The 27,447-nt window shown below is 22.9% G+C and overlaps 5 protein-coding genes and 1 long non-coding RNA gene across 11 annotated transcripts in view; 2 read left to right on the top strand and 4 right to left on the bottom strand.

Annotated features, from left to right (window-relative positions):
* Positions 1-8,977, top strand: part of LOC122854484 (proteoglycan Cow) — a 38,474-nt gene extending 29,497 nt beyond the window's left edge. The window contains exons 5-10 of one of the 4 annotated variants that reach the window (XM_044155207.1): positions 2,416-2,561; positions 4,089-4,246; positions 7,051-7,297; positions 7,713-7,872; positions 7,958-8,184; positions 8,421-8,977. In XM_044155207.1, coding sequence (XP_044011142.1) covers positions 2,416-2,561; positions 4,089-4,246; positions 7,051-7,297; positions 7,713-7,872; positions 7,958-8,184; positions 8,421-8,569 — 1,087 coding nt within the window. In that variant the 3' untranslated portion in view covers positions 8,570-8,977. Of the gene's footprint in view, positions 1-2,415; positions 2,562-4,088; positions 4,247-7,044; positions 7,298-7,712; positions 7,873-7,957; positions 8,191-8,420 lie in introns of all 4 variants that reach the window. The other 3 variants (XM_044155205.1, XM_044155204.1, XM_044155203.1) reach the window with 3 other exon arrangements.
* Positions 8,978-14,522: 5,545 nt separating this feature from the next.
* Positions 14,523-15,260, bottom strand: LOC122854483. The gene is made up of 3 exons (XM_044155202.1): positions 15,063-15,260; positions 14,927-14,984; positions 14,523-14,817 (listed from the first exon to the last, which is right to left on the bottom strand). The coding sequence occupies exons 1-3, from the start codon at positions 15,156-15,158 to the stop codon at positions 14,618-14,620; spliced, it is 354 nt and encodes a 117-aa protein (XP_044011137.1). The 5' UTR covers positions 15,159-15,260; the 3' UTR covers positions 14,523-14,617.
* A 487-nt stretch (positions 15,261-15,747) lies between these two features.
* LOC122854481 lies at positions 15,748-16,578 on the bottom strand. Its single transcript, XM_044155201.1, has 3 exons — positions 16,379-16,578; positions 16,243-16,300; positions 15,748-16,153 (listed from the first exon to the last, which is right to left on the bottom strand). Exons 1-3 carry the CDS (start codon positions 16,469-16,471, stop codon positions 15,984-15,986), a joined length of 321 nt encoding a protein of 106 aa, XP_044011136.1. The 5' UTR covers positions 16,472-16,578; the 3' UTR covers positions 15,748-15,983.
* Positions 16,579-19,111: 2,533 nt separating this feature from the next.
* On the bottom strand, positions 19,112-19,898 carry LOC122854480. Its single transcript, XM_044155200.1, has 3 exons — positions 19,650-19,898; positions 19,518-19,575; positions 19,112-19,413 (listed from the first exon to the last, which is right to left on the bottom strand). Exons 1-3 carry the CDS (start codon positions 19,743-19,745, stop codon positions 19,238-19,240), a joined length of 330 nt encoding a protein of 109 aa, XP_044011135.1. The 5' UTR covers positions 19,746-19,898; the 3' UTR covers positions 19,112-19,237.
* Positions 19,899-21,911: 2,013 nt separating this feature from the next.
* LOC122854479 lies at positions 21,912-25,028 on the bottom strand. 3 transcript variants are annotated; one of them, XM_044155199.1, is made up of 3 exons: positions 24,890-25,028; positions 24,755-24,812; positions 21,912-22,251 (listed from the first exon to the last, which is right to left on the bottom strand). In XM_044155199.1, exons 1-3 carry the CDS (start codon positions 24,974-24,976, stop codon positions 22,082-22,084), a joined length of 315 nt encoding a protein of 104 aa, XP_044011134.1. In that variant the 5' UTR covers positions 24,977-25,028; the 3' UTR covers positions 21,912-22,081. The 3 variants fall into 3 exon arrangements, with proteins under 3 accessions (XP_044011134.1, XP_044011133.1, XP_044011132.1); XM_044155198.1 differs by lacking the exons at positions 24,755-24,812; positions 24,890-25,028 and adding exons at positions 22,339-22,396; positions 22,470-22,703 and having other exon boundaries at positions 21,913-22,251; XM_044155197.1 differs by lacking the exon at positions 21,912-22,251 and adding an exon at positions 24,331-24,681.
* A 496-nt stretch (positions 25,029-25,524) lies between these two features.
* Positions 25,525-26,058, top strand: LOC122854478. The gene is made up of 3 exons (XR_006373968.1): positions 25,525-25,684; positions 25,789-25,849; positions 25,985-26,058. It is a non-coding gene; the product is annotated as an uncharacterized LOC122854478 (long non-coding RNA).
* The last annotated feature ends 1,389 nt before the right edge of the window (positions 26,059-27,447 follow it).

Below are 27,447 nucleotides of genomic sequence, written 5' to 3'. Positions count from 1 at the left end.
AGAAGCTAGCTAAATTGTACTATTTTTGTACAAAAATTTTCATTTTATTTAATTTTTTTTTTTCTTTATTTTAAAGGTACTGTGTGTTATAGAACATTCTTTATACTTTCATCACCTTTTTTTTTTTTTTTTTCTTTTCTTCATCTTCTTTTTACAATCGTATGGACTATTTTTATTTATTTTTATTTTTTGTCTTGCCTTTGTTTGTTTGTCTGCTTTGTCGTTTATACAAACTATAAAATACCCCAGAATTATTTGAAACTTCCGAAAATCGTAAAGATTTCAATATTATTTGTATTTGAATCACAGAGCTTTTGTGTTTCAGTGCTTTTATTGAAGTACGATCAATACTTTTTTATTATTATTATTTTTTTATATATAGAATTTTTTATTTTCAATTTTACTTTACATTTAGTTTTATTTTCTCAAAAAAAAAAAAGGTTTATTGTTTATAAAAAATGTTTAAATTTAAAAAAATTTATGTAATATATTTTTTTCTTGGAAAATTTATAGTACATATTTTTTTATATTGAAATAAAACAAAATTGCAATATACAATTATAAATAATTTAATAATTTTATTTTTAATATATAAATTATATATATATGAATAATAATTTTTATGAATAATTATATATATTTTATAAAATAATAATGAATAATAAATAGAATAAAGTAAAAATTTATTTTTCCAAATGACAAATATATTTGTTGAATAATAATTTTATTATCGATTGTTCTATATTTTTTTGGGAAAAGAAAAAAAATCATCCATGTAACGTAAAGAAAAAATAAATTCAAGATACATTAAAAAATAAATTTAAAAAGAGCCAAAGTTTGTGTTATTTCTTACTTTCAAGTGCTCGTTATGCTTTGGAGCTTTTTAAAGTACCATTTGAATTTCTTGTTCGCATACATTTTCAATAGTACGCGTGTGACTATTTCACAAAGTTGGCCAAACAAACTTTGAGACTTCAGTTCATTTAATACAATTCAAAATAAAATTATATATTTTTCGTTTTATCATTTTTGCTTGTACATTTATTTTTTATATACACACAAGTATGTTCTTTTTTTTTTTTTCTACAATTTGCACTTTGAGTTGAAATATATATATAAAGAAAAAATATCATTATATTTTCTCGAGCTTTGAATCGTGTTATTTGTTAAAAAATAAAATTGAATAAATAAAATAATATTACAATAATTTTTTAAAAAGCAATTGCTACATTGGCATACCAATTTAGATCCTTGAAAATTTTATTTATCAATGCTTTCAACAATATCACCAAATAATACAACAAAAATTACATTTTACATTCATGATATTCAATTCTGGTAGTTTCAAATATAATGAAACATTTTTATCGATTTTATAATGATGTTTTTTTATCCTTTTCTTTTATCCTCAATGAATAATAATAAAAAAAAACTGTTTGAATAATTTTTTCAATTGGTAATTTGCCAAAAAAGTATATCAGATTTTTTTTTTTTTTTATATATAAAAAATAATTTTATTATATTCAAATTTACTTTTTATTTTTAATCATGATTATTTTCTTCTTGTCCAATAGGCTATATGGATAATTTTACGGACAAAATTCGTTGATAAATATATAATTTAATTTCTTGTGTTTGAGCATTAATTAATTTTTAATATAATTATAATTGAGCTTGAATTAAATATTAAAGTTTGATATACATATAATGTAACTGATGTGGCTTCAGGCATATTGTTTAAATAGTTAATACACTATGGTATATATAAATTACTTGTAATAATAAACCAAGCGATTATTATTGATATATTGTTGGTAAATTTAATAACAAAAGTTTTGTGTTTATGATGCATTGAATGAACAAGTATACGTAAAAATATATAACAACTTAAGAAAATTTATCAATATAGATTCAATGGCTATTAATAAAACTTTTTATAATTTTAATATATATTTTAAAAATTCATGAACGGGTTGAAAGATATATCAAAATTCATACTGAATATATATGCAAAAACGTTGAATTTTTAATTTTTTTTTTTTCCATTCAATAAAATAAAATGAAAAACACGAAATTCTCTTTAATATTTTCATCATAAATTTCCGTATCGTGTGATGAAAATATATTTAAAAAAAAAAAAAGAAAAAACATGATTCTTCTCTTATTTTATTACCATATATAGATATATTTTTTTTTTTTTATCCACATCAATAATTCTGGGTTGACAGGGGGCTGGATATGATATGAAAAAAAAAAATATATATATATATAATTTGCAAGTGTATATGATGAGAAGGGAGGATTTTCAAGAGAATAAATCACAAGCTATCGTTGATTTACCCTCCCTACACAATCTCTTTTGAGTTGGTCTTGTTGTTGGGTATATATAGTGATTAATGGATTAATCAATTTCAGGTGTCAAGAGTGTCCGGTGGTGAAGCCAAACTTCCTGTGTGGAATTGACAATCGAACCTACAGTTCACCATGTCGTCTTGACTACCACAATTGCATTCATCACACTTCAGTTCATATTGCGTGTATAGGATTTTGTCCTTGCAAAGGTAAGATTATCAATAAATATCAAATATACAATTATTTAAATGATATATTTAACAATGACAGAAATTTTTTCTGCATTTTTTTATATATAAAAAAAAAAATTGAAAATTCAAACTGCAGACGAGATATGACCCAAACTGCAGACGATGATGATAAAAAAAGTATAAGCAAAAAATACAAATTGATAGTTTAACTCTGTACGTTTATAAATATAAAAAAATTCTGGAAAAAATATTTTTTTTTAGAATTATAAATTTAACAAGCAAAATCGAAGTAATAGCACTAGGTACACTATGTCATTTTCGAAATTTCGATGTTATTTTTTTTCCAGTAATTAAATGAAACGAAGAATTGTTTTGAAAATTTACAGAATAATAGGGGAAAGGTTTATCAATAATTTAGGCACAAAAAAGTTTGAGAGAAATATTTTTTTTTAGAATTATAAATTTAACAAGCGTAATAGCAGTGATAGAGTACTATGTCATTTTCGATATCATTTTCTTCAAGGGTCTTCCACCTATTTGAGTCATTTTTCTTTTACAACGAGACATTTAAAATACAGACTTATTAATCTGATTAATTTCATCAAATTATTGTCTTAATAAATCAACAATTATTAAATAAATAATAATTGAATTTTACAGATATTGAAATTTTTATTAAAATTCATTTATTTTATTAATTTATTCATTTTTCTTTTGGTTTTATTGAATTTTGACATGTAAAATATGTCATTTATGATTATTCGTTATAGTATGACGTAAATTACAAAATGTGAATAATGTTCGATAATGAATAAATGGAAATGTTGCCTACATATGCAATTTCGAGTCTCGTGTGAATTGTCGATAATAAAATATACGATTTTAATTCTTTTTTTTTTTTTTTTACTTTTTTTAATTTTATGCTTGTGCAAGCGTGCAAATAGCATGAACGTATGCACAATCTTTACCATAATGTTCTATCTATACTTTTGTTTTTTTTTATTTTGATTTGTATATATATTTTTTTTTTTCAAATATTTTTTTTGCATACATTCACAACAGCATCGCTAATTGAATCCGCTGAATCGTAATGAATGTCTATGCACCGCTGGATGTTGATGCACAATTTGTCGCAATGTTTTTTTCTATAGTTTATTCTATAGATTTATTTTTTATTTTTCGTAAATACGTGTGTGACCAAGTTTTTTTTTGTTTTTCAAATACTAGATTTTTTTTTTTTTTTTTTTTTCGCTGCGTATCCTTTAATTTGTTTCACTAAAAGTAATAAATATTTCATTTGTTTTATTTGTTTATTTTATTATTTAATTAAATTACATAAATAAAAATATAAATAAATAATATATTTATAATATTATTTATTTACTTGAAATGATATTTAAATATTTAATAAATTAAATATTTTAAATACATCTATATTTTGTAAAAATAAAATATTCTTTTTATAAAAAAAAAAAAAATTATTTAAATAATAAAACTAACATTTGTTTAAATTTTTATTTTCATTAAGCTATTTTTATATTTCAGGTGGTTCCGATCTAAGAGTACACACAAAGAAAATACCACAATCAAAAAAGTCACTTTTAGGAAAACTTTCTCGTAACCGAGATATCACACTAACACCCCGTGACTTTAACTACGACAATCATCATTACCAGTATCTAAAGTACTCCAAACGTACCAAGGTAAGAAAAAAAAAAAATAAGAAAAAAAAAAAAAAACTTACTTTTCAAACAAATTTATTCAAATAAAAGTTTATGTTTTCATATTTTTTTTTTTTTATTATTTTAGGAACATAAATAAACTTTTGTTTGTTTAAAAAATTATTCAACCAACAATGAATACAATTAATCATATTAAAAACGAAAAAAAAAGCTAAAATAAAATTCATTATTTTGTATATTTTTAAATATTTATTTTAAAAATATATAATATAATGAAAATTTATTATATTCATATGTCAAAATAAATTACAAATTGAATGATTAATTTGTTGAAATTTTATATTCAACATTTTTTATATATAAAAAAAATTCATATATACATGTGTTTGTGTATTGTCACGTTGAGGTATTAACGAGAAAAGCAAGTTTGATATATGAGACAATGTTGTATATAGATATAATAACGAAATGGATACGAGCTTAAAACCACAGTGTATGTACATTTATATATATAGTTTTACTCTTGTCGTGTATTAAATAATACTGTGTACTTCGTGACCAAGCAATACAAGCAGCTCTTGTAACTATCCAACGTACGTGATATTATTATTTTTTTTTTTTTAATTTTTTTTTTTACCAAAAAACTGCAATTCAAGCAACTCGAGATGAATTTATTTCAAGATAAAAATAGTTTCAATTTATTCTGTGATCAAACATGATCCAATTTCACTGATAATTTTTTTTTTAACTTTTTCTATTATTTTTTTTGTCTTTTTCTATTATTTTCATCCTTTTTTTTTTGTGTTTTTATCATTTTTCATGTTCTATGGTATTTATTTTCTTTAGAAAATTTTTTTAAAATCCATCTGACACACAATGACATCCAATTGCATTTCTACATAATATATATCTAGTCTGTTTTATCCTCTTTTACGTTTACCAATTTCCCTTGTTTTTAAAAAAATTATTTATTTATTTATTTTTTTTTTATTATTGTAAATTCATATTGAATTACTTGGTGATTATTATTATTTTTAGTTTTATTTACTTGACAAAGATTTACGTCCTGTCATTCAGGTATAAAAGTTGATCGGATTTTCACAAAGCTCATATGTGGTTTTATATATTATTTATATTTTATTATTATTTACATGCTATTGACAGTTAAAAAATATAAAAAATTTTGAGATTTTTTATTTTTAAATTTATTAATGAAAAAATTTTTTAAATTTTGCAGTAGGTCGTGTGTCAAAGTAAAGGCTTTTATCAAAAAATATATAACGTGATTGTTTTACTATATTTTTTTTTTTATATTTATGAAATTTTTTTTTTTTTCTATCTACCGAAATTTAATATTGTCAACAATTTGATATCTCCAAAGCTGGTTTATATGAAATAGAAAAAGCGCTTTTACAAAAACTATAAAAAAATTTTATTAAAAAATGTATAGGATATTTATTTTTTTTTTTTTTAGTTGTAATATAATGTGAATTATATTTTTAAATGATTTTTTTTTTTTTTAATTTATAGATATATTTCATAGGTCTATATGTAAATGCAGATATTTAAAATTAAGTTTAGTATATTGATTGATAAGAAAATAAAAATAAAAAATTGTTTGGCACTGAAGATATTGAGGTCGAGGTTGTTTTCAACAAATCTTATCGCTCCAAACTTTTAAACTGTTTTTGAGTATTTGAAAAAAAAAAATATTAATAACAATTTAAAAATATTTTTAATAATAAAATTCAAGTTTAAAAAGAACGAAAAAAATAAATAAATAAATATTCATTATATTCTTTTAATGTTGAAATACGAAATATCTTAATTGCAATTCTTGGCTTGAAGTGTGACTAATTTACAGTCTTCTAGGTCGTTTAAAAATTCTCTTTATTCTCACTTTGCCAAAACGAAAAAAAGTAAAAAATAAAAATAAATTCAAAAACCAACAAAAATAAAAATTTCTGCATCACTCAAAAGCAGTCACGTTTCTCAATTTGAAAATTAAATTACCTGCTTCACCAAGCATGATAGAGTAATTTTTTTAAAAGTTAGTATTTTCAAGCCAAATGACATTATTCAAGCATCAATGGAAAGAGAGCTAGATTAGGATATATTCCACACATTGAAATAGGAAAATAAATTGGAAATTCTTATATAGTCAACTTGTCTGTAGAATTCTTATCGGCACTTTAAACCAATAAGTAATTTAAGTTTCTTAGATATTTTACTATCAAATATTTTATTTTTTTTTCTTGCCTTTTTTATTTTTCATGAAGCCAAACAAGCCAAGAACAAATATATAAAAAAAAAAAACAAACAAATGACATTAACATTAGAATTACTAAACTTCTTGTGAGAAATTGTATGAATTATATCATAAATATATATATGTGTGTGTGATGTTTAATGGATTTGTCAGAATCACCCAAATCTTGGGTTGAAATTTAATGACCTAAATTAATGAATGAGCATGAAAAACGAGCTTAATAAAACAACGACAAAAACGCCTACACATAAAAACACTAGAACCGGATTTTCCAAGTATTTTTTTTCTTTTTTATTTTATTTTTTTTAATAATACAGAATGAAATAGTTAAGATCCTTGTAAGACACTTGATATAGAGTACCAAGAAAACCATGACATTTCAAGATTATTAGCTTTATCATAACATCATACCATCCTAATGAGAAGAAAAAAAAAACAACATTTCACAAGTTTTCAACATTAAAAGTTAAACATTAAATTAATCTATTTGATAAATAATTAAATTTAACATTGTTATTTAAAATAAAAAATAATAATATTTTATAAAAAGTTACAGGGTCTTGGTGGCAGTAAATATGAAGATGATATTAAACATTCAATGAGTAATGATATTGATCAATTACCAAAAAAATATTCAGTAACATCAAAACCATCATATGATACACCAGAATCAAATTTTGCAAAATTAAAAAATAATGATTGTGGATTATCAACAAAACCAGCAATGGCAAATAGATTATTAGATTGGTTTTCAGTTGTAATGGGAGATGCTAAATATCGTCGTCAATATATTAAATCAAAAAGTAAGTTGAAAAAAAAAACTAAAAGATTTTATATTCAATCATTTATATATATATAATTAAATTTATCTTTTATATATTTTATAGACATTTTGTAGTTTATCTATAATAGCGATTACTAATCGCCTTTGTCAAAACCACTCTGGCATTTTACCCTAAAACTTTTGTGAGTTTCAATTGCTATAGTAGATTGATGAAGGGACTCTCATCAAACTATCCCATTTGATAATACATAAAACTATGTTTGACAACTTTGACATTAAGTCTTCTATTTTTTTTTTCTTTGTTCTTTTACCCTCTTTTATATACGTAGACAATCAATAACCGCATAAAACAAAAAAAAGAAATTTTTTATATAAAACATTATGTATATGATTAATTAATTTTTTTCTATATTAATAATTATTAAATTAATTAGGTCACTTTCCTACTGGATGCCAGACTGAAGTTAGATGGATGTTTGGACATTTAGACAATGATGGAGATCGAAAACTCTCATTATCAGAACTTTATGGTCTTGAGCATGATCAAAATGAGCCTTGTCTAAAACCTTTTCTTGATGCTTGTGATACTGATGGGTTTGTTAATTTTAATAAAAAATTAATTATTATATTTAATGTATATTATATTTTAAATATTAATTAAATTTTTATTTTTTAACAGAGATATTTTTGTAACTGGCTCAGAATGGTGTACATGTTTTGCTAAAGCAGATAGACCATGTGCAGCAGTACGTAGACGATCAACACCTGATATTGCACCAGCTTGTGATTCACGAGGTTACTATAAAAGTACACAATGTCATCGTGGACTTGGTTTATGTTGGTGTGTTGATCCACATGGTGTTGAATTTGCTGGTACACGAATTCGTGGTACTAAACCTGATTGTGGTAAGTGTAAGTATTTAACAAATTTACATTTACAATTTTGGATAAAATTTATCATTAACGAAACAAACCTTTAATCTACCCAAACATACACACATATTGGTTTATATAAATTATTTTTAATAATTAATTTGTGTTATGAATAGAAATAATTTATTAAAGGGTGTTTCGTAAATGATTTAAGTATCCTGTTCTGATATTTTATGTACAAAATATTATATAGAATTTATGATTGATAGATGCTGTCATGAGTAAAATAACCAATGATGGCCTGAAGACAAACAGTGTTGATTTCGAAAATGACGAACTTGATAATGACGATGAAGATGGAAATATTGACTCAGGAAATGACATCGAGGGATCAGCTGATCAACCATTAGATTTTTAATTTAAATCAGTCAATATAATTATTTAAATATATATATTTTATTTTTATTCTAATCATGACAACAATGAGACACATAATATTTGTGTATATGGAGGAAGGGTATTACAATTTTTATTGTTTTATATTTACATCAATGGCCTCTGTTTGATTTTTCTGGATGATACGAATGTATGAAAGAATTAAGTATAATTAAATATAAAAGACAATGTTTTATTATAAATTGAATAATAACAATGAATTATTGTTAAATATTTGAGCAATGATATTTATAAATGATAATGATAAATAATTTGTTTATTTACAATTGAAATACTAGAAATTTCAAGTTAAAAAAAAAACATTTATTTAACATTAATTCATTGAAAATAAATATTGCATCGTTAAAATACATAAGCAAATTTAAATCTAGTATGATTTTTAATAACCAGAAAAAATAGTCAACATATAAATTATTATTAAAAAAATTACGTACTAATATGATTTGACTTATGATGAAAAAAATCATTCAAGCCAAATATAAAAAATGGTTTTTTAATTTTCTTTAAATAATTTATTTTTCGTTTTTTTTTTACAAATAAAATTATTTACATAATATATAATATAACAATAAATGTTTACTCAAAATTAAGAGAGACTAAAATTTAAATATTAGTAAATTAATTTATTACTTTTTATTATTTAAAAAAAATATATTATCATTAAATAACATTCCATTATTTCATAGGCATTAGTGTAAGATATTAATATCTTTATAAAAAAATTTTAATAATCAATTTCATAACGTGGCAAAAAAATACGACAACAAGTATCGTAAAATTACGTCCATAAAATCATAAAACAGAATAAACTTTTATCTATCTTTTAATATTTTAATGGCTTATTTATCAAAACAAGAAAAAAATAGTAATAAAGTCGTGATTTAATTACAATCTATTTACACATATACCTTCCTCCCTACGTAATAAATAAGCATTTTTACTTGCAACGTAAAAAATAAAATAAAAAAAATATATTAAAGAAGATAAATAAATAAATTAAATAAATATTAAATATACGGTATTGTGGTAATATTGTAGGTAAACTACAGGTAAATATATAATATGTATAACCCCGTAGAAAAATAAAAAAAATAAAAGTAAATCAACAGAAAAAACAAACAAATAAATTATGGAAAAAAAAAAAAAAAAGAATCGATGTGACAATGTGAATAGAGATAAATAATTTTTAGAGGCAATTATGTAGACAAAGCTAATTGTCATCGCGTACAGCTCTTCCGTCCCCATATTCATATTATTATAATTTTGTGCAGATTTTTATTCAAATAAATACCCTACTTAGTTTCCTGAATATATATATATATATATTTTTTTTTAATCTTCATTTTATTTTACGTCGTTTGCTTGGGGATTCAGTGCAGTTTTTTTTTTCTTTTTTTTTTTAATTATTACATTTTATTTAAAACTCTTTAGTTGAAAATAAAAATGTAAACATTTTTGCACTGAGACAATCTTGGATTGTATAAAATAATAATAAATACTCAAATATTGAAATAAAATGAAGCTGAAAAATATTAATTTGTCAATTGATTAATTTATTTACTTAACTAAATTTCATGAAAATACAATCATATTGTTTTTTAGATTTTCAAATAATTTTTTATCAATAGAAAGTTTATTAATATATGTTCTTTTTTTTTTTTTTTAGGCAATGTCATTACACTGGTCATTTAACAATAATGATGATAATAATGATTATGAAGAAATTTTGATGATAATTGAGTAATAAAAAATGCTACAGATGGTAACTATTTATTAAATTTTTTATATTTATTCAATTCATCTATTTTATTTATTAATATAAATACATGATCTTGGAGTTTTTATTATTATCATATAACTGGAACAGAAAAAAGGGTACTGAAAAGAATGCCATAAAAAATTGGAATTATTTATTTCGCTCATTACTTTTTTTTTTTTTATTTTTATCAATTATCATTGAGTTACAATAAGTTTGATTTTCTTGGATATTTTTTATTTTTATAGTTGATACTGTAGTAATTAGAATTTTGAGAAGTATAAAAAAAAAAAAATAAAATATACAAGTTTAAGACTTATTATTTTTTAAGTTTTTTTAATAAAATGCTATAGTGTTGATCACTTAAATTAAATTTTTCACCAAGGAATATTTTATCATAAATTTGTGTTTTTATTCTTGATGCCATTAAATTATATTTTTTTTCAACCGGTAAGAGTTTGTAATTGTTAGTTTCACAGTAAACTAAAAATTTTTTGAACACATTCGTTGAAATGTATAAATTCGATATACATGAATTTTCTTGAATTAAAAAATTCAATAACTTTTCAACTGTTTCATTTTTTATTTTTACACTTTTTGTACTTTTTTTTTTTTTCTGAATGTTTCTAATAAAATGTTATATTGTTGATCACTTAAATTAAATTTATGACCCAGCAATATTTTACTAAAAATTTGTGTTCTTATTCTTTGGTTCATTAGATTATATTTTTTTTCAATTTTTAAGAGTTTGTAATTGGTAGTTTTACAGTGAGCCATAAATTTTCTGTACAAATTCTCTCCTAAGCATACAGATATACTTGGTTTTTCTTGAATTATAAAATTCAATAACTTCTCAACTGTTTCATCTCTTATTTTGGCTTTCATTTCACGTTTTTTAATGATTTCGGGTCTACATTTATCAAAAAGCGCACATGGGTCATATACTTCCCTTCGATGCAATGGCGTACGATTATTTCTAATTTTATTCGCAATATACTTTTTCATGCTCCAATATTTATTAACACCATTTTCATCACCCTCATTGCATATTTCGCTGTGCATTATATATCTTTTAGTTTCTGTAGTTGCATAATTCATAGCTTCATTTATAGAGTTACCACAATTGAAACCGCTATAATAACACCCTGGTAATGTAATAACAGCCATACCTGGTTTTTGAATAATTTTAATGTAGGCAATTTCGTTTTTAATCAGATAATCTTCTGTTATTATAAAATTTTTATGATGAATAGGATTATCACATGATTTAAAACAGCTGAATTTATCTTTTAAAAAACAATTAACTTTTTCTTCGAATTTACTTGCATGTTTTTTTGTTATAATAAACCAAACTTTTGGCGCCCCGGAAAGCTGGATATTAATTGATATTAAATTCCAATCTTCTGGACGTACAGAAAAAACTGAGCCGGGACTGCCTAAATAAGTATATGAATTGCGATGACTATCTGGTTTTCCCATAAGTTCTTTCTTATTCACGAAACCGACACAATACATAATTCTTTTTAAACTACTGATGTTCCAGTTTTCCATTTCTTTGATTGTAGGATAATGCTTTTTAAATAGAGACCACCTGATACTTGGAGCATAATATACATCTACGTTTGATTGAATATTTTTCTCTAATATTACTTTAATATTTTCATCAGTGCTTAATTCTTTATAATTTTCGAATAAATTTTTATATTCGTTTATTGAAATAGATTCTTTTGCAGTGACTTTTTTTGGAACCTTATTATTTGATAGTATAAAAGTATCATTATCAAATTGTTCATATGATTGTTGTGCAATATTAGATACTGGTATTTCCATTTCTTGGTATTTTTGTTCAATATCACCAAATGCTTGTTCTAAAAAATCACCAGGAAATTGAATTACAACACAATTATCATCTTCATTCAAATCATGTAACTGCTGAACCAAAGACTCTCTAAAAAGTTGATAATAACCTAATTCAAATACTTTGGCATAAGTTAAGTATTTATTATCACTTTCATTTTTATCTTGACGATAGGAAATATTATTTACATTATAAAAACGTTCAGCGTTATCATAATTTGAAGATGGATCATCCAATGATTTTAACAATGCTGATTCGGTAGACGTGGGGCTGAAATTAAAGATTCTCATGTTTTACGAACCTGTGTGGTTTATTATTCAAGCTATATTAAAAAAGTATTCAGATTCTTGCAGCAAGTAATTGGTATGTTATTAATTTAATTCAAAATATCCAACAATCATTGTATATAAGCCAATGTCAATTGAATAATCACCAAGTTAGCACACCTCGATTTTATCTGTAATTATTTCGAAAAAAAAAAAGTTATTACAAAATTTGATTGAATAAATTTGAATAATTAATAATTTTTTTAATTTCTAGTCAACATTAGGTAATTATTAAGATTAGATTGCTTTTTATTTTTTTTTTTGCATGCGCAAAATAGTCTACTTAAAAAAACATTTATAGAAATTAAAATATTAAATATAATAATCAATGTTTATAGTAGAACATTTTAAATATATAATTTAATTTTTATTAATATGAAAAAAAAAATTTATTTACACTACATGTATGAAATATAGTATCAGCCAAAAATCTCTCGGCGACAGTTCTAGATAACAGTGGAAAAAGATTTTAAGCTTAAATTTGAAAGCTGTTTTACAAGTCATAAAGTTTTTGCAAGATACAACAATAGGAAAGTAGGACAATTAGGAACGTGATTTAGGTAGGTAATCGACAGCTAAAAATTAATACAAAGTTTAAATAAAAACGGTTCGTAAAAACTTGAGACAGACACAAAATGCGATTCAATTATTATCGTTCGGGTTACAATATCGAACTATCGATATTCGATTTAAAAGCTTAGTTCGTCGGTACCAAAAGAGAGAGAATTCTCATCACGTGGTTATTACAGAGTCAGTAATAAAAATTATGAGCAAAACGACTCGTCAAATTAAACAATACGTAACCCGAATAACGAGCAAACGGGTTGAGAAGCAATCCAGTTGTTAATTAGATTGCTTACTGACTCAAAACTACGTCATAATAAACATGATTCAAACACTTTTTATTAAACAATATTATAAAAATTCTTGAGCAAACACTTGATGAATATATAATCTTGGTACTTACATTAGTTGGTAGTATATTTTACAATTTAAGATATTTGACGACGGCGTGTACCTTGACCTTGACCTCGACCTTGCTCGGCTTGGTTTGTATTTGACAGGTGACAATAATTATTTTATCACAAAAAAAATAATTATTCAGATCTTTATACAGATATTACGGGAAAATTTTATCTTAATTTTTATGTGAACAATTTACGACTAAGGCGTATAATAATTCGAGCCCTCGTTGTAACACAGAATTTACAATACAATACTATAGCAAGATCACTTTTACTTGTATTAAATTTAATAACTTTACAATACTTTACTAACAATCCAGTGTCAAGTAAACGATCGAACATCCGTCAGGATCAGTCAAGATCCTCATCGATGGAAAAATCTGGAAAAATCCTTTGGGGGGAGAGGAGATCCTTAGGGGATATTTGGTTTTTCCTTGGTTCATTTTCCGTTTTCCTCATATCGCTTACATTCTATTGGTCGGCCTAAATGGTACGACTTTTATTTATTATTTATAAATGTTTCTAATTATTTAGTTATCATATGAGTGGTATCGATAGAATCCTTGTAATTTTGGGATTCTATCGATATCACTCATTGCATTAATTAATTATTAATTATTATTGTCAAAATAGGCAGTATTGCCAACTAATATTAGTGCCAGCTCTAGAAGGATATCGGGGGTGCAAGGAATCTAGATCCTTTTAACGTACTACCCTCGTAGTGCGTTAGATGGAGCTAAGGGTACCAAAATGCACCCTTATTGTCAGGCTCTAGACACCACTTATTGTATATATTTTAATAAAAATAAAAAAGTTCGGACGTTTTACTGCCGAACATTATAGTTCGATACTTGTTTTATTTTTAAAATTTAAAAATAATTTATTTGTGTTTATAAATAAAACAAAGATAACATTTGCTTAATAATTGTGTATATATTTTTTCAGGTAATATTTTAATTAAATGTTATTACTAATTTTTAAATAATAATAATAATTATTGTTGAAAAAAAAATTTCGTATTCAGCCTTAATTATGTAGATAAATATTTGTCAACGTTTAAATAATATTTAAATTTTTGTTTATCATAGAATTATAACTGAGATCTTCAGTCTTCATCATTTAAAATTTCATATGGAGTATATTTAACACAGAAGCCTCGTCCTGGACCCAAAATTTGAACGAACTTTGAACTACCTTTGATTAATTTATAAAATGGAATTTTCCATATTGCACATCGTTCATCCTCGGAGCAGACTTTAGTTAAACATGGATTACTTAATCCTTTTTCATATCGATCTTCACCGTCTACAGGAAAATAATACTCGTTAATTAAAAAATCAAAATACAGCAATATAAATAAAATTGTTAAATAATCACTCAAAGTAAAAATAAGTTAAAAATTTTTATTACTTACATTCAACACATTTTTCATGAAGACAGTAACTCGAACAGCACTCTAAACTATCGCTGCACTAAAAAATAAAAATAATATTAATAACAAATATTTATAAATTAAATAAATATTTAAGAATTTATTTATTTATACTTACTGTATTTTGATTTTTTTTACACAACAATGATTTTGCAATTACAACACTATTAATTGCAATAAATAGTATAAAAATATATAAAATTTGAAACTTCATTTTAAATAATTTTATCTATGTTAATTTAATTGAATAATTATTTGAACGTAATCAAGCAATTGCCAAGTGATTAGTAATACTTTTTGCTCGCGAAATAAAGTCTTATATACTCTTGTGAACATATGACAGGTGTATAGAGAATTTTAATATTTTATTTATTTATTTATGCATTTTTTTGAAGATAATATACTTGAAAAAACATTGATGATTCATGTTTATCATCTCGTAAATCATTTTATATTTTTAAAATGAATCAATAAGAATTAGTCATTCAATTATTTCATCAGCAGTCTATATACTTTTTTTTAATATATAAAAAATAATTATAACAATTTGTTATTGTTGATAAAAATAACTTAAAAAATTATTTCATTTGTATAAATATTTAAAAGCAAAAAAAAAAATACTTTGATTGAAAGATTGTTTTTTAAAATGATTGAATATTTTTTTTTTCTTCGTCAGTTTGAAAATAATATTATTTAATTAATATTATCAATTTTTTAAAAATTGTCTTTACGAAAATTATATTTAAAAAAAAAAAAAACTCTTTAGTGAATATATTCAGGGGTATAATAACAATAGAAATAAATTTATCTAAATAATTTTTTATTTAATTTAGAACATATAAAAATGCTGAATACATAAATAATTTTTAAAAATTTTAATTAGCTATTTTTTGTTGAATAAAGATATGTAATTAATAAACCATGATATGTTCATGTAACAAATGTAAAAATTGTTTATAATAATACGACGTATTTTAGAGAATTAATTTGCAATATATTGACGATAACTAAAAATTTTAGTATGTTAATAATATTGATTCTAATAACATGATGTTTGATTTTTGACACACTCGGCGATTCCAGGACAAGGGAATGTAAAGCATTGAACTTGTCTTATAATACAACGACGTCCAACAGCACATTCAGTATAAGCACATGGAGAAATTTCACTTTTTCCATCTTTATCTTTTTCATCAGCAACTTCTCCATCTACAAAATTATATTAAATATTATTTATAAAATTTTGTTGTATATTTAAATTAATTATCATATGTATATTTATAATTTTTATAACTCACATCGCCTGCAAATTCCATCTCGACAGTAATCAGTACAGCACTGGCAGCTGGTTGTACACTAATAAAAAAAAAAATCATAATTATTATAAAATATTTAACATATTAAATGTAGAATTTTAAATAATTAAAAACTTACAGATTGACCTTGTCTTCTTAAATGTTTTGCACTAACATATATCTGGGCAATTGCCAGTATCATAATTAAACTAATCAAAATTGATTTATTCATTGTTGAATATGTGAATGTTTAATTTAATTAATATTTTTATGCAACTGTTGATGCTTGATGCTTCTGCCTCGATGGTTTTTTATGTAACTGAAAAAAATTCAGCTTTATATATGAAATGTATATGTTTCTTATCAGCTATTGTAAATACTGAAATTATTTCCTTATCAATTTTTTTTTTTTTTTCTTGAAGTTGAATTTATTAATTTACAATATTTACATTTATATTTATAAATTTGACCTATTTTATTTTAATATCAATTTATAATTATTTTTATAATTTAAATGAAAAAAATAATTTGAATAGTATTTATAGAAATTAATGTTACGTATTGTTTATTTTTTTTTTCGTGTTTTTTTTTTTTTTTTTTATGTATTCAGGCAGAAAATTTTATATAATAATAAACAAATTTCGAGGTTGTCCAATAAATAAACAAGTTAATGAATAATACGGAAAATGAAAACAAGGAAAACTTCAATATATATTTACAGTTGTTTTTTTGCATCACTGATAATGAAATTTAAAAAATATAACATAATTTATATCAAAAGTTAAAAAAATATCATTCATAAAATAATATATTATGGAATATTTTCTGTATATACAAAAAATATTAGAATAAGATAAAATAATAATAATGAAATGAGGCTTATTTAAAATTGTAATTACTAAATCATAATTTAAAAAAAAAATAGTTTAATCCTAAAAAGAAGAAAAGATAGAAAACTAATCCAGAAAAAAATTGCATGTTTATTTATTTGCTTTAATTTGTATATTCAAAATTTATGTCATATAATAAAAATAATAGATGATAAGAATTAAAAACAGGATAAACTATTGTAAAGGCGAAAAAAAAAAAACATTGATATATTTATTTACATTTGTTATGATGCAGAGAGAGATATTTATTCAAATTGGAGTAAAACAATTAGGATTCATTATAAATAGCTAATAAGATCGTGTACTTTATACAGATAGTAACAGGTTGATAAATAAGAAGTATAAAAATTCAATTAATTCAAAATGAAAATTGAATTATCATTAGTCTTGTTGCTGGCAGTATGTGCATTTTGTCAAAATAATTGTGGACCACCAGGCCGAGTTGTAAGTTTTTTTAATAATAAATTAATAAACAATAAGTTTATAATTATTAATAAATATAGGTATTTATATAAATATTAATTATCGAATTGTAATTTATGTTTCAGTGTCGGGATAGTGGAGAATGTTGTAAAAAATATTGTCAACATGATGAAAGATGCGGACAAGGTGCGTATGGAGAAATTAATTAAAATAATATTTTTTTTTTATCTAATTATAACATTCAATAATTTATTTACATTGATCCTATATAATGGTCTAAACCCATGGATTTTTTATCAATTAATAAATTGATTATTTAATTAATTATTTTTGTATATTATTTTATGTTCTTAGAACCATCTGAAAACCCTTGTTCTAATGCCTATTGTCCTGGAGGCGAGTGTTGGATCGTTGACGTAAAACAGGCTGATGGTACTTGGAAACCAACATCAAAGTGTGTTTATTGAAATACTATTTTTGATAACTCATTTATTTTTACTGTATTCTCAAAAAAATAATGAATGTAATGTCAATAATAAATTACTGTTTGTTTTATTAATAAAAATATGTAATTGAAAAAAAGTGTCTACTTTTTTATTTTATATATTTAGTTTTTATTTTTTTTTTGTTTAGAAAATACAAGTTTACTTTTGTTATTTAGTTATTATCAAATTCGAACAGATACCTCTTTAGATTTTCTGTTTGCCTAATAATTTTTTTAAAATAAAATTCAATTTGTATCAGGAGTATAGAACAATCAAAGAGGTATATGAAAGTTTTTGATAATTTACCTCCTCGATTTTATGTTTGCCTAATTTTTTTTTCAAAATTTTTTCGATTTGTATCAGGAACATAGAATGACCGAAGAGGTATTTGGTATTTTTTTGAATTTACTTCCTCGACTTTCTGTTTACCTGATTTTTTTTTCGAATTTTTTTTTTCATTTGTATCAGGAACATAGGATGACTGAAGAGGTATTTGGTATTTTTTCAAAATTACCCCTCAATTTTATAATTGCCTAATATTTTCAAAAAAAAATTTCGATTTGTATCAGGAACATAGAATGACTGAAGAGGTATTTGGAATTTTTTGAGAATTTACCTCCTCGATTTTATGTTCACCTAATTTTTTTTTTGAAATTTTTTTTTCATTTGTATCAGGAGCTTAGAATAACTGAAGAGGTATTTAGTATTTTTTTTTTTTTGAAATTACCTCTTTGAATTTCTGTTTGCCTAATATTTTTTTTCAAAATTTTTTTGATATGTATTAGGAACATAGAATGACGTAAGAGGTATACGATGTTTTGTTAAGTTTACTTTCATTTCATTATGTTCTCCGAATTTTTTTTCAATTATCAGGAACACAGAATGGTAGAAGCGGTATTCGTCATGTTAGAAACCTTACTTATTTTTTTTTCTGTAATCGTATACGATCGTATAACTATAGTTATTCAATACTACCGCCAAATACTTAGTTTAAAAAATTGCAGATTAATATTAGGATCATAGAATGCACAAAGAAGTATTTTAATTTTTTAATTAATTATTTTTTATTAAATAAAAATATAATTGAATGTTCATATAACAGTTTAGTGTTAAAATTGATGAGAATAATACGATGATTCTTAAAGAATTAATGTGCAATCACTACGATAACGATTAATATTTAGTATGAGTATAATAATATTATTTATAAGAACATGTTGTATTATCATTGACACACGAAACTATTCCAGGACAAGGTGCTCTAACACATTGAACTTCTTTTATATAACAGATTGATCCAGGAGGACATGTAGTATAAGCACATGGTGTAACTTGGCTATTTCCATTCTCATCTCGTTCATCATCAACTTGTCCATCTGTGTATCATTAAATATTTATCAAATCCAAACAAAAATATAAATAATAAAATAAACGATCAAAATTAATTATATTAAGTTTATTTATGATTTTTATTTCTCACATTGTATGCATCTTCCTCCTCGACAATAAGTTGATCGACACTGGCAACTGTTTTTACACTAAAAAATTATAATTATTATAAAATATTGTACATATGTATTTCATGTATTATTTTTAATAATCAAATATTTACCCTTTCACCGCATTCTCTTAATCTTTGTGTATTAGCAACCTGAATGATTACTACTAGCACAATTAATCCAAATAATATATATCCAGATTTATTCATTTTTAAATGTATTTAAATGTTTTTAATTTGAATGTTTAATACGTACTTCTGCCTCGATGGTTTTTTATTTGACTGAAATCTATTCAGCTTTATATATGAAACATAAAATTTTCTTATCAGCAATTGTAAATACTGAAATTATTTCCTTGTCAATTCTGTTTTTTTTTCTTTTGTAATAACTCATCAGTAATGAGGTTGAATTTATTTACATAAAATGTTTACGTTTATATTTATAAATTTGACGTGATAATTTTATTTTAATATTAATTTATAATAATCGTTGTAAATTTAATGAAAATAATTAAAACAGTATTTATAGAAATTACTGTTAATTTTTGTTTATATTTTTTTTTCTTTTTTAGATAAAGATATTCAGACGGTAATTTTAATTAATAATAAACAAATTTCGAGGTTGCCTATTAAAAAAACAAACTTATGAATAATACAGAAAATAAAATAAAGGAAAATTTTATTATATATTTACAAATGTTTTTGCATCACTGAATAAAAGAATTAAAAAAATAAAATACATAATTTAAATTAAAAGTTAAAAAAATATAATTCTTGAAAATTCATAAAATAATATGTTGAGGAATATTTTTTATACTTGTAATAACACAACAGTATACACAAAAATAATAAATTAAAATAATATATAATTTAAAAAATTTAACAGAAAAAAAAGCTCATATAAAAATGTTTACTAAGTCATAATTTAAAAAAAAAATGAATTAACTAATTCAGACTATACAAATGCATGTTTATTAATTTACTTTACTTTGTATATCCAAGTTTTATGTAATAAAAAAAAAAAAAAAATTGATGATAAGAATTACAAACAGGAAAAAACTATTGAAAAGACTTAAAAAAAAAAAAAAAAACAAGTATATATTTACATTTGTAATGATGCACAGAGATATTTATTCAAACTGAAATATAAAACACGTAGAATTTATTATAAATAGCTAGAAACATCGTGCATTCAATAGTAACAGGTTGAAAAAAAAGCAGAAAATAAATTCGATTAATTTAAAATGAAAGCTCAATTGTTGTTAGTTTTGTTGCTTGCAGTATGTGCATTTTGTCAAGTTAATTATTGTAGACCAGCAAACACAAAAGTAAGTTTTTTTTAAATAAATAAATAGACAATAAATAATTCAATTATTATATAATTTGTATATATTTAAACAAATATTAATTATCTATAATTTTAATTTACATTTTAGTGTTCAAATAGTGGACAATGTTGTTCAAGATATTGTACTCATAAAAATATATGCTCAGACTGTACGTATAAAAAATTATTAAAAATAATAATATTTGGTAATTTATTAATTATATATTTGTATATTTTTTTACAGTTTTGGAACCCCAGGATGATCCCTGTTCTATTGTTCGTTGTCCAAACGAATGTTGGGTTGTTGATGTAATGCGTGCTAATCTTAAGTATGAACGAAGAGCAAGGTGTGTTTAATAAAATACTTCTTACTGTATAATCAAAAAAAATAATAAATATGATATAAATAATATAACAAAATCTATGTTTTATTAAAACAAGATGGTAATTGAAAAAAAGTGTCTACTATTTTATTTTATCAATTTACTTTTTATTTTTATTTTTTATATTAAGATAATTTGAAAATTTAGATGTGTTAATTAGTTATGATTAAATTAGGACAGATACGTATTTCAATTTTCTGTTTGCCTAATATTTTTTTGAAAATAAAATTCAATTTGTATCAGGAGTATAGAATAGTCAAAGAGGTATTTAGAATTTTTTGAGAATTTACCTCTTCGATTTTATGTTTGCCTTATTTTTTTTTCAAAATTGTTTCGATTGGTATCAGGAACATAGAATAACTGAAGAGGTATTTAAAATTTTTTAAGAATTTATCTCCTCGATTTTATGTTTGCTTAATTTTTTCTTGGAATTTTTTTCTCGCTTGTATCAGGAATATAGAATAACCGAAGAGGTATTTTGGATTTTTTGAAAATTTACCTCCTCAATTTCTGTTTGCCTAATATTTAAAAAAAAATTTTTTTTTTCATTTGTATCAGGATCATAGAATGACTGAAGAGGTATTTGGTATTTTTTCAAAATTTACCTCCTCAATTTTCTGTTGATAATATAAATATGATATAAAAAATAACAAACTCTATGTTTTATTAAAATTAATTTTGACCACTTTCAATTAACATTTTTTTATTGAATAAACATATAATTGAATGTTCATATAACAAATGCTTAAATTGATGACAATATCAAGATGATTTTTACAGAATCAATTGGCAATAATTACGATATTAATTTTAGTATAAAAATAATGATATTATTTTTAAGTGCATGTATTTAAATCTTTAATACACGTGGCTACTCCAGGACAAGGTGCTTTAACACATTGAACTTCTTGTATATAACAAGATGATCCAGAAGGACATTTAGCATAATTACATGGTGAAACTTGGCTATTTCCATTTTCATCTCTTTCATCAGGAATTTGTCCATCTGCAAAATTACAATACAATTAAAAATATGAAAATTTAAATATTAAAATTATTTATCGTATGTTTATTTAGTAATTTTATTTCTCACATCGTATGCATTTTCCACCTCGACAATAATTTGTTCGACACTCACAACTGGTTTTACACTAAAAAAAAATCATAATTATTATAAAATACTTAATATATTAAAAGTATAATTTTAAATGGTTAAATACTAACAGGGTATACTGTTCTTTGTGTACTAGCATTTTGAATAATTACTACTAGCACAATTAATCCAAATAATACATATCCAGATTTGTTCATTTTTAAATTTATAACTGTTTTTAATTTAAATTTTTAATAGGTGCTTCTGCCTCGATGGTTTTTTATTATTTGACTGAAATCTATTCAGCTTTATATATGATATGTAATCAGCTACTGTAAATACTGCAATTATTTCCTTGTCATTTTTTTTTTTTTTTCTTGTCTAAATAATTTGAATTTATTAATTTACAATATTTATATTTAGAAACTTGACCTATCAATTTTATTTTAATACAAATTTATAATAATAAGGCGGCAAATTTTAAATAATAATAAACAGGTTTGGAGGTTGTCCAATGAATAAACAAGTTAATGAATAATACAGAAAATGAAAACAAGGAAAATTTCAATATATATTTACATTTGTTTTTTGCATCATTGATAATGAAAGTAAAAAAAATAAAATACATAATTTACATTGAAATTGGTTAATTGGAAAATTTCCTCGGAATTTATAAAATAATAATATCCAAGTTTAATGTAATATAATAAAAAGAATTACAAACAGGAAAAACTATTGTTAAGACGTAAAAAAAAAAAAAACAAGTATATATTTATTTACATTTGTAATGATGTAGAGAGAGAGAGAGATATTTATTCAAATTAGGATGAAACAATTGGAATTCATTATAAATATAGCTAATAGCATTATGTACTCTAAACATACAGGTAGTAACAAGTAATTGCTAAATAAGGAATAAAAAAAATTCAATTAATTCAAAATGAAAATTGAATTGTCATTAGTCTTGTTGCTTGCAGTATGTTTTCGTGAAATACTATTTTAAATAATTCATTTATTTATACTGTACCTATATTCAAGAAAATAATAAATGTAATGTCAATAATAAATTACTGTTTGTTTTATTAATAAAAATATGTAATTTGAAAAAAGAGTCTACTTTTTTATTTTATATCTTTAGTTTTTATTTTTTTTTTGTTTAGGAAATAACAAGTTTACTTTTGTTACTAGTTATTATTAAATTCGAACAGATACCTCTTTAGATTTTCTGTTTGCCTAATAATTTTTCAAGAATAAAATTCAATTTGTATCAGGAGTATAGAACATTCAAAGAGGTATATAGAATTTTTTGAGAATTTACATCCTCAATTTTCTGTTTGCCTAATATTTTTTTTAAAATTTTTTTGATTTGTATCAGGAACATAGAATAACCGAAAAGGTATATTTGGAATTTTTTGAAAACTTACCTGCTCGATTTTCTGTTTGCCTGATTTTTTTTTCGAATTTTTTTTTTCATTTGTATCAGGACTGAAGAGGTATTTGGTATTTTTTCAAAATTTACCTCCTCAATTTTCTGTTTACCTAATATTTTTTTTTTAATTTTTTTGATTTGTATCAGGAACATAGGATGACTGAAAAGGTATTAAATGTTTTTGAGAAATTACCTCCTCGATTTTATAATCGCCTAATACTTTCTACAAAAAATTTCAATTTGTATCAGGAACATAGAATGACTGAAGAGGTATTTAGTATTTTTTGAAAATTACCTCTTTGAATTTCTGTTTTCCTAATTTTTTTTTTTAACATTTTTTTCGATTTGTATCAGGAACATAGAACAACCGAAGAGGTATTTTGGATTTTTGAAAATTTACCACCTTAATTTTCTGTTTGCCTAATATTTAAAAAAAAAAATTTTTTTTTATTTGTATCAGGATCATAGAATGACTGAAGAGGTATTTGGTATTTTTTCAAAATTTACCTCTTTAATTTTCTGTTGATAATATAAATATCATATAAATAATAACAAACTCTATGTTTTATTAAAATTAATTTTAACCACTTTCAAGTAACATTTTTTTATTGAATAAACATATAATTGAATGTTCATATAACAAATGCTTAAATTGATGACAATATCAAGATGATTTTTACAGAATCAATTGGCAATTATTACGATATTAATTTTAGTATAAGAAAAACGATTATATTTTTAAGTGCATGTATCTAAATCTTTAATACATGTGGCTAGTCCAGGACAAGGTGCTTTTGTCCTTTCACATTTAACTTCTTGAATATAACAATATGATCCAGAAGGACATTTAGTATAAATACATGGTGAAACTTGGCTATTTCCATCTTCATCTCTTTCATCAGGAATTTGTCCATCTGCAAAATTACAATACAAATTAAAATATGAAAATTATTTATCGTATGTTTATTTATTAATTTTATTTCTCACATTGTATGCATTTTCCACCTCGACAATAATTTGTTCGACACTCACAACTGGTTTTACACTAAAAAAAATCATAATTATTATTAAATACTTAATATATAATATTAAAAGTATAATTTTAAATGATCAAAGACTCACAGGGTATTCTGTTCTTTGTGTACTAGCATTTTGAATAATTACTACTAGCACAATTAATCCAAATAATACATATCCAGATTTATTCATTTTTAAATTTATATAACTGTTTTTAATCTAAATTTTGATATGTACTCCCGCCTTGATGGATTTTTATTATTTGACTGAAATCTATTCAGCTTTATATATGAAATGTAATCAGCTACTGTAAATACTTGAAAAAATAATTAAAATAGTATTCATAGAAATTAATGTTACATTTTGTTTATTTTTTTTTTACGTATTCAGGCGGCAAATTTTAAATAATAAAATAAACAAATTTCGAGGTTGTCCAATGAATAAACAAGTTAATGAATAATACAGAAAATGAAAACAAGGAAAATTTCAATATATATTTACATTTGTTTTTTGCATCATTGATAATGAAAGAAAATTTCCTCGGAATTTATAAAGTAATAATATCCAAGTTTAATGTAATATAATAAAAAGAATTACAAACAGGAAAAACTATTGTTAAGACGAAAAAAAAATAAACAAGTATATATTTATTTACATTTAATATGATGCAGAGAGAGAGAGATATTTATCATTTTAATTCAAATTGGAATGAAACAATTGGAATTCATTATAAATATAGCTAATAGCATTATGTACTCTAAACGTACAGGTAGTAACAGGTAATTGCTAAATGAGGAATAAAAAAAATTCAATTAATTCAAAATGAAAATTGAATTGTCATTAGTCTTGTTGCTGGCAGTATGTGCATTTGGTCAAAGTTGTGGACCACCAGGCCGAGTTGTTAGTTTTTAATAATAAATTAATACACAATAAATTTAACTATTAATATTTATATAAGTTTTTATATAAATTTTAATTATTGAATTGTAATATTTATGTTTTAGTGTCGGAATAGTGGAGAATGTTGTTTAAAATATTGCCAACATTTCGGTGTATGCGGACGAGGTGCGTATAAAAAATCGTTAGAAATAATATTTTTATCTCATTATAAAATTTAACAATTTATTACCGGATCTCTTTTCAATAAACAAATTGATTAGCTAATTAATTATTTTTGTATATATTATTTTACGGTTTTAGAACCAGACGAAAATCTCTTGTGGATTGTCGACATGACTGTTGGATTGTTGACGTAAAACAGGCTGATGGTACTTTTATTTGAATTCATTTATTTATACTGTACCTATATTCAAGAAAATAATGAATGTAATATCAATAACTAATATTACTCTTTGTTTTGTATTAAATAATTTGTATATTCAAAATTTTCGTCATATAATAAAAATAATAAATGATAAGAATTAAAAACAGGATAAACTATTGTAAAGGCGAAAAAAAAAAAACATTGATATATTTATTTACATTTGTTATGATGCAGAGAGAGATATTTATTCAAATTGAAATAAAACAATTAGGATTCAATATAAATAGCTAATAAGATGGTGTACTTTATACAGATAGTAACAGGTTGATAAATAAGAAGTATAAAAATTCAATTAATTCAAAATGAAAATTGAATTATCATTAGTCTTGTTGCTGGCCGTATATGCATTTTGTCAATCTTGTCAACCACCAAACGATTTTGTAAGTTTTTCAATAATAATAAAATAAGAAAACAATAAATTTATAACTATTAATATTTATATAGGTTTTTATATAAATATTAATTATCGAATTGTAATTTATGTTTCAGTGTCGGGATAGTGGAGAATGTTGTGCAAAATATTGTCGACATTATCAAAGATGCGGACGAGGTGCGTATGGAATAATATATTTTTTTTATCTTATTATAACATTTGATAATTTATTTGCATTGATCTTATATAATAGTGTGAACTGCTGGATCGCTCATCAACAGATAAATTGATTATTTAATTAATTATTTTTGTATACTATTTTATGTTCTTAGAACCGGATGAAAAAAATTGATATTTATCATTGGAATGATGGATCAAAAATTAATTCATCAACTTTGGATATTATTCGTCAACTTGTAAATAATAATCAGTTGCAGGGTGTTGTTGGTGCTGCTTTTCGACCGATACATATTGATGAAGCTCTGCATCATGTTGTTAATCCAAACGCAATTGGAAGCACAATTATTAAATTTTGATTATATACAAACGTAAATATAACTTAGCTTTAAATGAAAAAAACAGGGAATGAATATATATGAATTTTAAAAATAAACAGCCGTTCCATTAATCAAATAGGAGGCTTTTAAAATAAAACTTAGGATCCATATTTAATTTATTCAATTTTTTTATATGGCATTTTGATAATTTTGGGTATTAAATTTTTAAAATACTTGTGATACATTGTTGTTTTTTATAAAATTCAATTACCACATTTGCCTTTATTGCATTGTTACTTATTACAAAATGCTCAAATAAAAAAATAAACTAAAGAAAATAAAAAATAAAATATCTTCCAATTATCATCATCTTTTATTTAATTTTATTTAATTTAAATTGTTAATTAAGTTTTAGAAAATTATGTTAATCTATTTTAAAAAATAAATTTAAAAAAAATAAACTTTTAAA

This window comes from Aphidius gifuensis, linkage group LG4 (genome assembly GCF_014905175.1).
Source record: "Aphidius gifuensis isolate YNYX2018 linkage group LG4, ASM1490517v1, whole genome shotgun sequence".
Classification (NCBI taxonomy): Eukaryota; Metazoa; Arthropoda; class Insecta; order Hymenoptera; family Braconidae; genus Aphidius; species Aphidius gifuensis.
The sequence above is the reverse complement of the archived record's forward strand: the minus strand, read 5'-3'. Positions and strand labels throughout refer to the sequence as shown.

Coding starts and splice junctions, on each gene's coding strand:
- LOC122854483 (XM_044155202.1), bottom strand. CDS start 15,158: ATGAAGTTTCAAATTTTATATATTTTTATACTATTTATTGCAATTAAT. Junction 14,985..15,062: donor GTAAAAAAAATCAAAATACA/GTAAGTATAAAT, acceptor TTTATTTTTTAG/TGCAGCGATAGTTTAGAGTG. Junction 14,818..14,926: donor TCATGAAAAATGTGTTGAAT/GTAAGTAATAAA, acceptor ATTTTCCTGTAG/ACGGTGAAGATCGATATGAA.
- LOC122854481 (XM_044155201.1), bottom strand. CDS start 16,471: ATGAATAAATCAATTTTGATTAGTTTAATTATGATACTGGCAATTGCC. Junction 16,301..16,378: donor TAAGAAGACAAGGTCAATCT/GTAAGTTTTTAA, acceptor TTTTTTTATTAG/TGTACAACCAGCTGCCAGTG. Junction 16,154..16,242: donor AGATGGAATTTGCAGGCGAT/GTGAGTTATAAA, acceptor ATAATTTTGTAG/ATGGAGAAGTTGCTGATGAA.
- LOC122854480 (XM_044155200.1), bottom strand. CDS start 19,745: ATGAATAAATCTGGATATATATTATTTGGATTAATTGTGCTAGTAGTA. Junction 19,576..19,649: donor TAAGAGAATGCGGTGAAAGG/GTAAATATTTGA, acceptor ATAATTTTTTAG/TGTAAAAACAGTTGCCAGTG. Junction 19,414..19,517: donor AGGAGGAAGATGCATACAAT/GTGAGAAATAAA, acceptor AATGATACACAG/ATGGACAAGTTGATGATGAA.
- LOC122854479 (XM_044155197.1), bottom strand. CDS start 24,976: ATGAATAAATCTGGATATGTATTATTTGGATTAATTGTGCTAGTAGTA. Junction 24,813..24,889: donor CACAAAGAACAGAATACCCT/GTGAGTCTTTGA, acceptor GATTTTTTTTAG/TGTAAAACCAGTTGTGAGTG. Junction 24,682..24,754: donor AGGTGGAAAATGCATACAAT/GTGAGAAATAAA, acceptor GTAATTTTGCAG/ATGGACAAATTCCTGATGAA.